This window comes from Gopherus evgoodei, chromosome 9, assembly GCF_007399415.2.
Source record: "Gopherus evgoodei ecotype Sinaloan lineage chromosome 9, rGopEvg1_v1.p, whole genome shotgun sequence".
In the NCBI taxonomy this organism is placed as follows: Eukaryota; Metazoa; Chordata; order Testudines; family Testudinidae; genus Gopherus; species Gopherus evgoodei.
The window spans coordinates 50,160,237-50,172,301 of NC_044330.1; the positions used below are offsets into that span (position 1 = coordinate 50,160,237).

Here is a 12,065-nt window from a genome sequence, read left to right on the forward strand (position 1 = left end):
CCCTCCTCTCTTCATACGGCTAAGGAATTCTCAGCTGGCCATTTACAGCAATCTAGAGCAGTGCAAAGGAAACAGTTCAAAATGGAGATTCTGGCCCCAAGAGTTTTATCTTCATGCAAAAGGTATTGTGATTAAATCACTCTTTTGGTTTTGCTTTTAAGTTCAGGGTTTTTTTTAATGGTTAACTCAGACAGGTTAAATGGATTTTGAGCACACTTTCCAAAAAATAGTTTATTTTTGGCTGAATCTATGTGTGGGGCGTCTCAGCCCAAAAGAAATTTTCTGGAAGAAATTAACATTCAAGTGTAAATGAACATTTATAATGCCTTCTCAGTTTGAACTACAGCATTAGCTGTAACTCATTTTGTAAATTCTGAAATGTGTACACTTCAATAGAAGCAAAATTTTAGATTTTTTTCCCCAAAGGAACCCTCTTAAAGTATTGGCAAGTTATTAAAACTAAAAATGTTGCCATTCAAATATAAGAAAATGTTTAATCATTTCCTAGTCTACTACATTCATAAGAAGCAGCCATTTTAACTTGGAGGTGGGTTTTTTGGGGGGTGGGGGGGCTAATTTATTTTTGGGACGTAATCCTAAGCTCGTTGAAGCTAATGTCCCATTAATTTCTATGGGGTGTAGATGAGGACCAGGTAGCCCTATTATAATAGACAGTCTGTATAAATAAAGTAACTTATGGGAGGTGGTGGAACTGAAATTAAACATTTGTTTTGGTTCAGGTGTTACTTTCTGACTTTTTCAGTGGAAGTGAAGAAGCTCTGTCCAATGAAGACTGTGAGAATGTTTATCACTTGGTGTATTCGGCACACCGGCCGGTTGCAGTAGCAGCTGGAGAGTTCCTTCATAAAAAGTAAGCTGCCTCTCATCCTAGAATGAAAAATAGACTCATGATAGCTTCCTGAGACCAGAAATGCCTAGTGAGATCTAGAAGTGACAGTAATTAGGCCATAGTAAGTATGGCCTAATTCATCAAAGCACTTAATCACAAGCTTAACTTCTTAAGCACTGACTTTCAATAGGAGTACTTGCATGCTTAAAGTTACGCATCTTCTTAAGTGCTTTGATAAATCAGGATTTATGTCATGGTTTTCTTGCTGTACAGTTTAAACAGTAATTTCTATTAATTTAGGACATTAAAGTACAAACAAATATTATGATTGTATGCACTTTTTGTAAAGATCTGTTGAATTATGTGCAAATCCCTTGAGTTTGTGTCGGGTTTTCATTGTAGCTTCTGATACTACGTATTGTGGACATGCCTGAGTGATTGTGTAAATTACAGTTTATTTTACTCAACTTTGAAATAATAGGATATCAATTTACTCCAAAGTTAGCAATTTTAACAGGATTTTCTTATTTTAAAAACTATCTCTCTGTTCATTTACTTGCATGTCAAAAAATGGAGTGAATAATTAGTGGTAGCTAGATACCTTTGATGCCAGGTGATCAGAGCTGTCCAGACATTTTTCCTTCACTCTGCTGTACAGCATGGAAGAGCTGCTATCTCAGATACAAAGGGCAGAATCTCAACTGGTTGTTCCTCTGCAGTCTAGACCAGCTGAGGATCTTAAACAATATTTTTAACATTCTGAAGTATTTAGTATTTTCTCTTCCCCATTTTTAAAATCGCTAAAGATTTTTGCAACTTTTTACAGGCTCTTTTTTGTATAAGAATTCATTTAAATGGAATTTTTCAAACCAGAATACACTTGAAAGAAAAGGCCTTTTATACAACCAGCAGTTTATTTCACCAGGGATATTTTGTGTTTCCTTTGTTATTTGCATTTTGAAAATGAGTCGTCCCCCCCCAATAATACACCAGATTTCCTCTTTGATCAGCCACAAAAAACATGATTCTATGCTTGTAGTGACAGTCTTTTACTATGAAAGTGGATGTGATGTTGCAAATTCAGTAATATGACCTCACTGCATGATAAATAATGGAAAAAAATTATATACATAAAATATCTTCAGTAATTAACAAATGTGGCAAAACAAGTATGAAAAAAATCTGAAAGATAAATTAGTTTGTCTAACATGAAAATTTCTCCCAGTGTGGAAAGTCTCTTTTGAAAGTGATGTCATCCCATTTCCTATAAACAGACCCACTGAAGGGGGTTAGGGATGAGGGGCAAAGGGAGCAATTGCCCAGGGGCCCGGTTCTCCAGTTTACAATATTTGCAAATTAGAAAAAATTAGTACTATAAATAAAATGTGAAATGTATCTTTCACCGCCATCATGCCCCTTTTGAAATGCATCCCCATACAAGACTTCTCCACCATTACCTGTTTTCTAGCGTGCCCTCCACTCTTGGTTTCACATCCCCATCAACCTGTTTTTCCTCCTCTATTCCCAGTGCTGGGAACCCCTGGAAAAGATTATATCGTTCCCCAGGTGATACTTACCTCACTGTGATGGTGGACCGACTACAGGAAAATCCTGGAGGGGGTTCCTCCAGACTTCACATGCAAATAGGGCTTCCGTTATGTTGGCTTAATTTACATATGACATCTTATTTCCTGTCTGAAAAAAACCTGTTGCAACTTGTCCTGGTTACAGGACCAGCACCAGGGTTTTTGGCGCCCTAGACGCAGGGCCGGCACTAGCCATTTTGCTGCTCCAAGCACGGTGGCACGCCACGGGAGGCACTCTGCTCTGCCGCTCACCGGTCCCGCGGCTCCGGTGGACCTCACGCAGGCTTTCCTGCAGAGGGTCCGCTGGTCCCACGGCTCCGGTGGACCTGCCGCAGGCGTGCCTGCGGATGCTCCACTGGAGCCGCGGGACCAGCGGACCCTCCGCAGGCACGCCTGCGGGAGGTCCACCGGAGCAGCCTGCCGCCCTCTCAAATCCTGGTGCCCTGGGTGACCGCCTAGGTCGCCTAAATGGAAGCGCCAGCCCTGCCTGGTTATATAGATTACAAAATATTTTTAGTAGGTACACATAACTCTCTACATACCAACTGTACATACATCTCACAATGTTTAAGATACCAGTATTATATGGGTTTTCATTTGATACCTCACACAGCCTTATTGTTAGATAAATTCTATGACAGCAATGTTTTTGTTGTAATGATAGGAGTTGCTGACGCAGAATAGTGAACCCTTTGTTAGCTGGCATCAGTGGCTGCTTCTGTGTCACAGCAACACCTAACATCTGCAGGAAAAATGTGTGGTGGTGTGATGAAGAGAGTACCTGAAATCCCTGCTAAGCCAAGTAGGGCCAGAAAAGTGCCTACAGCCAATCCTCACTCTTTAGGCATCTGCCAACAGAGAAGAACATAGAAATTGGTATACCAGATCAGGCCACAGTGTCCTGCTAATCCAATATCTTTTCTCTAATAGTGGATAGTACCAGGTGTTTTAGAGGAAGTGTATAATGTATAATTATAGATTAGTTCAGGGGTCGGCAACCTTTCAGAAGCGGTATGCCGAGTCTTCATTCTCTTTATTTAAGGATTTGTGTGCCAGTAATACATTTTAATGTTTTTTAGGTCTCTCTCTATAAGTCTATATATTATATAATTAAACCATTGTTGTATGTAAAATAAACAAGGTTTTCAAAATGTTTAAGAAGCGTCATTTAAAATTAAATTAAAATGTTTATCTTACACCGCCAGCCCGCTTAACCCGCTGCCGGCCTGGAGTTCAGTTCACCTAGGCTGGCAGTGGTCTGAGCGGGGCCTGCGGCTGGGACCCCAAGTGGCAAGGCTGTGGCAACCAGAACCCCAGACCGGCAGCGGGCTGTGTGGGGCCGGTGGCCGGGACCCCAGACCGGCAGTGGGCTGAGCCGCTCAGCGCACTACCACTCAAGGGTTCCATCCGCTGGCTCCTGCCAACCAGGATCCTGGCTGCTGGACCCGCTCAGCCCGCTGCCGATCTGGGGTCCCGGCCCTGCCCACATACAGTGGGTACCTACCTTCTCCCTGGTTCTGGCCCATTCTCTTCCTCTCTCTGCACTGAGCTCAGGGTGGGAGTGGACTGAGCACAGGGATGGAGGTGAAGGGTCTGGCCAGGAACTAGAATGAGGTAGGGGGCTCAGGGTTGGGGCAGGAGGTTTGGGTGTGGGGCACTTACCTGGGCAGCTCCCATTGGTGCGAAGGGTGCAGGTGGGAATGGGGGCGGGGGTGCAGGAGCTCCCATTTGGTGCTCAGGGTGGGGATGTAGGGGGTGCAAGAGTCAGGATATAGGGGGTGCATGGGGCATGGCGGGACTGGGTATGTGGGTGGTGCAAGAGTCAGAGCAGAGGGATGGGGGCATGTGAGGGGGTGTTGGTGTCAGGGCTAGGGGGGCTGGGTATGTGTGGGGGTGCTAGAGTCAGGGCTGGAGAGGGTGGATGAATTAGTCAAGCAAAGGGCTGGGTGCGTATGGGGTGGGTACTGGGTTCAGGGCACGGGACTGGGTGGTCAGCTTGATCATAGCATCCTGCCTGCTCTCATTGCGAGCATCCTGCCTGTCTTCGTGTTACGGGACTCTACAATTGTTTGCCTCCACGCATTCAGCTGGGCCCTATCAGTGCAAGAGGACTGCATAAGCTCGGCAAACATGTCGTCCCAAGTTCATTTTTTCTGCCTTTTAATCTGGACCAGTCTCTGGGACTGAGTAGATAGGGCAAACATTTGCACCTGCGGGAGGAGAAAAGGGGAAGGTAGTATTTTAAAAGATACATTTTAGAGAACAAAGAGGACACACTTTCTCAGTGAAACAGGCAATTCATGGTACACAGCACATGTTCTTTCTGTACAAGGTCGTATTTGCCTCATACTGAGTGCCTGCCACTTTGGTGTGAGTAAGCCATCACATGCAGCCAGGCAACAGAATTTAGCTTGCAGGCAGCCATGGTAAGCCCTAGGAGCATACAGTGTTCTGCTTCTTCCGCATTCATTTCAATGCTTTCAAACTGCCAGGTCCCCTTTCCCGTCGCAAGCAATGCCTGGTGGGTTTTCCATTTAAAAGGAAGGCCTGTGGGCTCTCTGGGATGATCGCTTCACACAGCACACACATACACCCCCACACCCACTGCGTGGCTCTGATGAGGCTCTGAGCAGGGATGAGCCCTTTAAACCAAACACAAACAGTCCAGCGCAGCTGGGTTTCCCCTCACCACGTGGCTCTGATCAGGTCTCACTCACCAGAAGTGCCTTCCCCAGGAGTCATGGTCTGGGAGCCCACCTTGGGAGTGGGGGGAGGCTATTGGCTCCAGCGTTAAGAATAGTTCCTGGCTAGGGGGGAAAACAGGTTCCCCACTTGCCACCTGTGCACTGTCCTACTCCTCCTCTTCATTCTCCAATAACTCATCCTCCTTGCTCCATGCAACTCCCCCCTTGCAGGTGTCTGTGGACAGTGGTGGGGTAGTGGTGGCATCACCCCCCATAATTGCATGCAGCTCACGGTAGAAGTGGCATGTATAGGGCTGTGACCCAGATTGCCCATTCGCCTTCCAGGCTTTTTGGTACTCTTGCCTGAGCGCCTTGATTTTTGTACGACAGTGCTCTGTGTCCCTGGAGTGGCCTCTTTCCGTCATGCCCTGGAGTCTTTAGTGTACATATTTGTGTTTCTTTTTTTGGAACGTAGTTATGCCATAACAGATTCGTGTCGCCAACATGCGATGAGATCCAGTACCTCCCATTCGGACCATGCTGGAGCTCATCTGCAAATCCAGTACTGCTTGGTCTTGTGATGGTAGATTCCACATAGTCACCTGTGATGGTGAACTGTGCTGATAGTCACCTGTGCTGAAGGTGACTGAACAGGAAATGAAATTCGAAAGTTCTCTGGGCTTTTATTGCCTACCTAGCTGATGCATCGGAGTTGAGAGTTTGTCCAGAGCGGTCACAGGGGAGCATTCTGGGATGGCTCCCAGAGGCCAGTAACGTCGAATTGCATCCACAGTACCTGTAACCTGGAACTGCCATCTTGATTTTAGCGCAACTCCACTTGCCGAGGTGGAGTACAGAAATCAGGTTAAAAAGCCCTTTAAATCTGGAAAAAAAAAAAAAAAAAAAAGGTTTGGTTGTGTGTATGGAATCAGTTTTATTTCAAATTAACTCTGCTAACTGGGAAATAACCGCGTACTGTAGACCAGGCCTGAGATTAAAGCCTTGACCTCGGAACTGCCATACACGATCTTCTACAAGGACAAGGTTCAGTTGCAGCCACACCCTGCCAGTGTGCACAAAATTAAGTAAAAGTGAAGATTAAAAAACATACAAAGATTGGGCTGTAACTCATTTTTATCCTCAATATTTTTATGAAATAAAGGTCGGGGGGGGGAACAGCCTCCTTTCATAGTTAGCATTTTGTCTGAATACTTGAGTTCAATTTATGATTACTAAACCATTGTTAAAGCAGGCTGCAATCCAGTTTAGAGCCTCCTACAGTTAGTTCTTAAATTGGTAGTGTCACAAATAACATTGGTTTTCCGCAAGATAGCCATACCAGTACAAGACTTAAAACTTTAAAATACTAGATGTAATATAAACATTGTTTGAAGTGCTTCTGGCCCTGTGAAGCTGAACAAATGCAGTTTGTTTGTTTTTTGAGGGGAAATGGTTTGGGGTTTTTTAATTGTATTTTATGAATGAACACATTAGCCATAAGGCTGAGCAAACAAAGCTGTTTAATATAAATATTATAACTCCTGTTACTTATTTCTAGACTATTTAGCAGGCATGACCCCCAGGCAGAAGAGGCATTAGCGAAGAGGAGAGGACGGAACAGTCCAAATGGGAACCTCATTAGGATGTTGGTTCTTTTCTTTCTTGAAAGTGAGGTAAAAACATTTCTGATACCAATTTTATATATTTAGCAAAAGATGAAACTTATTTAAGGTGATTGATCAGCTTTTACAAACAGTTTTTAATGCTAGTGACACCAAATGCATTGGCTCCCCTTCTCCTTGTCCCTAAAGTAAACTCAAACCAATATCCTCCCTAGGATTTGTTTTACTCTTGCCTGGCTTCAGAGTAATCAACTCCGCTCTCCCCACTCCGGCTACTCTAGTTCACCAGAATGTATATTTTGGTGGTGCCTGTTGCAGGACAAACTATAAAAGAATGAGTCTGTGGCCTGTGCTTTAAAAGAAGAAAGTAATCATATTTTTTGGGCAACTTTATTTTAACCAGTCACAAAAGGGAACAAAATGTAATTGAAGTCTCACAGCTTGAGTGTCCTCCGGATGCTCTTTGAAGGCATTTATTTATTTATTTTATGGTCACACCAAATGCGTGCTAGTCACTTTCTGGACATTGAAGAAGTCTGGTGCCTATTCCAGGGAGCTCACAATCTAAAGACACACAGACAGACTTACAGGCAGAAGATAGTAACGGGGGAACAAAAACAAGGCAATGTATGTACAAATCAATGCCATTCACTGTTAGCTGCACAGCAGAAATTAGTCTCAAAGGTACAAATCAATGCCATTCACTGTAAGCTGCACAGCAGAAATTAGTCTTAAAGGGGACTTACATATGAATAGGGTAGCAGCCTTCTGATGGGTTCAGGAAGGTTGTACCATGTATAGGAAGTTGCATGATCAAAAGCATGGAGGTGACTATAAGAAGCTAACCAACAGACAAGCCTGGGAACATTGGTGGAATGGAGGGATAGAGGCAGAATGAAATTTGAAAAGGGAGGGGCAGAAATGTGGAAAGCTTTGAAGATGATAGGAAGCTTGATTCAATAGTAAGTTGATAGCAAAGGAGGGATTGGAAGAATGGTTGACGTGATCAAATCTATGGACAAAGAAGGGCAATGTTTGTGTTTGAGAAGTCAGAAAGGAGGGTATTGCAGTTGCATAGGTAGGATATAATAAGGGCTTGTACAAGAGGTTTGGTTGTGGGAGTGGAAAGAAACAGATGGATCTTGGCGATATTGAAAAGTGAGAAGGGGAAAGATTTGAATGTAGTCCGATGGGTGTAACATCTCCCAGAAAGCCACAAGTAGCCACTGGGGATCAAGGAGCCAGGAATGCAGCCTTTAGTGAGATACTTAACTTATAATGTGGGCCACTGCTGTCTACACTGGTTTCTGCCACCGGAAGGTTTTGAAGCATAGCCCTATATGGAGTAGATTGCTATATCTAATCTTGGTTTGTGGTGGAGAGAGCTATGTATGTGTCCTTGGCATAAAATGATCGCTGAAGCCAGATGGGTTGATGAGGTCTTCCAGAGACAGGGTTTACAGTGAGAAGAGAGAGGTCTAAGGGCAGAATCTTGCATAACCTGCACACAGAGCAGAAAGGAAGAGGAGGCTCTGCCAGAAGGACACTAACAGAATGCTCAGAAAAATGTGAATATGTGCCTCAAAGTAATTACAGCAAAAATCACTGCAAAATAAAAACATACGGAAATGGGTTTATTTGCTTTCTTCTTCCAGGAGAGAGGTCTCTAGAGCTTGATTCTTTCTATGTCTCCCCCTGGTCTATCAAAGGTGCTGTTCTTATACATTCCTCACATTCCATCAGACCTTGCTGGAAGTGAGGTCTACTGTTATGGCAGCCATGATGAGCTTCAGTTCCCAATGTGCTTTGCTCCCTTGAATCTCAGAGAGATTACCAAGTGCCAGCCTTGTCCCTCCTCACTGAGGAGAGAGGAGAATGGAACTCTAGTCTTGGTCCCTAAAGCCAGGTTCAGCAAAATGTGCTTTTTTGTGTAAACCATATGGTTTCCCTGAGACCACTTATTCTGTCTCAGTGTCAGTGTCTGCCATTGCTGTCATAGAGGTGTTTCTTAAAAACAACCTAGAATAGTATGGTGCTGGCTTAGCAGGCTACCCTTCATAAGGATTGTGAAAGACATGAGACTGGTATGTAATAATTTATGAATACTGTATGTGACCTGGTTATTGGGCTCATAATTGTATATCTATTTTGGATCACTGGACATTTTTACTGTACACATACATGTCTTAGTTTAATAGCAGGAGGTTGGGAGATAAGCAGGAAGGCCAGACAGTGACTCCAGCTAAAATACCTCCTAGTAAACGCTGCAAGGGCTGAGAGAGAATACCAGAACTATTTTCTGTGAAGAACCTAATTCCTTGGTTCCAGCTATATTACACAGCTTGTTTGCTCCGTCTGGGAGCCAAAGATCAATACGACAAAAAGACTCTCAGATTAGAAGTGAGGTACATGTCACGGAGCTGTTGGGTGGGATGAGGGGCGGGGGAACAGGCATACAGACCATCCTGGGGAGTCTGAAGAAATTAGGTTTTCCAAGGAGATGATAAACTTAAGATAAGTTTACTTGTTTGCGGTGTTGTTGTAGCAATGTTGGCCCCAGGATATGAGAGAGACAAGATGGGTGAGGTAATATCTTGGACCAGCTTCTGTCAGGCTACACAGAGGTCTTCTTCCTTCCCCAGACCTGAATAAGAGCTCTGTATTGCTCAAAAGCTTGTATCTTCCACCAAGAGAAGCTGATCCCATAAAAGATATTACCTCACCTACTTTGTCTCTTTAGATAAGATAGACATGCATGTAGCCTTTTTATTGTTTTAAAACCCTTTTCTCTTACATAATATTTTGTGCTTACTGCTGAAATTAAACAGTACTTTGATTTAAAAGGCCTGTCTGATTACTGTGTTTATCCCTGGTTGCAAGCTCCCCAAGGATACCCAAACCCAGTCATATCTGTCCATAGGATACTGTAGCCCAGGACCTGGTTTAAGAGTGGGAGAATAGAGGGATTCCACTCTAAGAAAGGTAAAGGCATGAGGTCTGAACTCCTATGGAAGTGCACTCGGAAGGGTCAAAGGTACAGCTAGCCCTGTGACCATGACAAGCATCAAAGAGCTTTTATATCCCATTTCAGTTCCTCTGAGAACAGCCCATCAGTGCAGAAGTTTATGAAAGCTGGCACTGACCTCAGTTACCTCTAACATCCAAGGTTTCTTTATTTGGGGTCAGCACCATTACTTGGTAATTAGTCAAATCAGCATGCTGTGGTGTTGCTTGTTGATGGTAGCTCATGATTGTCTTACAAGTCAGTGGAAGCTAATGACTATTCTTTCCAGAATGATTTTTCTCAGTTTAACTGAATGCCATTATTATAAAGAAACTTTTGATGGGATTTTCAGAAACACTCAACATTGGCTTAATTCTGCACCCATTGCGGTAGATGAGAATTTTACCATTGTTTTCAATGAGATGCGAGTTAGGCCAATGCTGAGCAGTTTTGAAAGTATCGTGCATTACGTTTCCAGATCTCAGAGATACTTTCAGAAGCTATTTGGTTCCTGTTGTGTCTGTGCTGAAAAGTGGATAGGTCTGCACACAAACTGAAAAATCTTTAATAATTTATTGTGCATAAATAGTACCCTTCCTCCTAAAAATTTTAAATATTTCTTAGATAAATGTTTCAGGTCCATTCGCTATTGTTGAGCGGTGTTGTTAAACAGTAGTTCATTAGTTTTAAACTTTTAGCAATATAGTTGTAAGGTGTTATGTTGAATGAACACTGTTGTGTAGTTTTTCATTATTACAGTAGATATTATGATGCTTAAGATGTATACTGTATTAAAACTAACATGAAATTCCCTATGCCTATTTCATACGGTTAATAAAAGAAAAATAAACATCTCAATAGAATGTGTCTCACCCCCCACACACCCATTGTCTGCTATTATGACACCTTAACTCTACAGAAAAGTGTGACAAGCATTCGGATGGGATTGGGGGTTAGATAAAATGACCCTTGCATTCCCTTCTAACCCTGTGAATCTATGATTCTTCTCATGTCATGTTATAGGCTGTGACCTGGAAGACACCTGTAAGTAAAGTGTTATATGAGAAAAAAGCCCTCATTTCTTTCTCCCACTCCACTTACTCTTTCCATAAAATAAAAATTTCACTATGGTTATGCAGTTACATGTCTTTTTGTTGAAAAGTGGACCTTCCGACATTAATTTCAAATGTAGTTTTCCTTCTTAGTGATACAAGAACACTGCCCTCACTCAAACCATTATAATAGTTGATGAAGCTCTGTTTGAACCAGAAAGCTTTATTGACATTTGACTTGTTATTTCTAGTTGCATGAACATGCGGCTTACTTAGTGGATAGTTTGTGGGAGAGCTCTCAAGAACTACTGAAGGATTGGGAGTGCATGACAGAATTGCTACTGGAAGAACCAGTTCAAGGAGAAGAAGGTATTTGTGTCACTTTATTAAATACATTAAATTGATGTAATAAAATATGGTTAATTCTTAATAAAAATACTGTTAATCTTTGGATGATATGAATGTTTGTTTCCAGTCCTACATTTAGAAGTGATATGCAAAATGGAGATATTATATTTTAATGAATCTGATTTTTTTTGAGTTAATGCAAATTTTCAAGTAGAATGCAACACATTAAATGGAAACTGCCTTAATGCATCCTCAAGACACAGTGATCAAAGGGACAAGCTTTTTTTGGTTTCATATTTAATTGAAACAATGGCATTACTAATTGCTCACTAGTTTTCATATTACTATTTTCGTGCCTCCTTCATTCTGACATTGTCTGCAGTTAGAGGCCAGCACCTTCTTTTCTTATCTGAACACTGATGTAACTAGCATGTTACTGGGCACTTTAAACTGGATAATTATAATAATAATATGACTTTGAACAGAGCCAGTACTTCAAGTGATGATTATTGAATTTAGGGGTTTATATAAAACATTGCTTTATGAACAACAATTATATTGCAAAAAACAGCTATGTTGGGAAAAAGGGGCGGGCTGGGAGAAAAGAATCTTGCTACTGAATTCCTTTGCTGAATCTAATGTAATGAATGAAATAAGAATGGATGCCTGTATTTCTGCATACGATCCTGGGAATATATGTTAACAATAGGCTTCTGTCAAGCCTGAAAGACAATACTTTCCAAATACAGTTTTTCTGTATCTCATATTGAATTCCTCTAGTGATTTTTCTGACAGGCTCATTAGGAAGTCTACTATCTGAACAATCTGTTAATGGAAGTTAACATATTGCTCTTTGGTTTACAACTAAGAGCTGTTGCTGAGTTCAGTTTCTCTCCTGTGATGAAATCCACTCAGGAGG

The 12,065-nt window shown here is 42.3% G+C and overlaps 1 protein-coding gene across 4 annotated transcripts in view; it reads left to right on the forward strand.

The window, feature by feature from the left end:
• The window catches only part of STAG1 (stromal antigen 1), a 348,090-nt gene that overhangs the window by 212,646 nt on the left and 123,379 nt on the right, over nt 1-12,065 (forward strand). For all 4 annotated transcript variants that reach the window (XM_030574674.1, XM_030574672.1, XM_030574676.1 and 1 more), the window contains 3 exons: nt 764-871; nt 6,679-6,793; nt 11,050-11,167. In XM_030574674.1, coding sequence (XP_030430534.1) covers nt 764-871; nt 6,679-6,793; nt 11,050-11,167 — 341 coding nt within the window. The remainder of the gene's footprint in view (nt 1-763; nt 872-6,678; nt 6,794-11,049; nt 11,168-12,065) is intronic.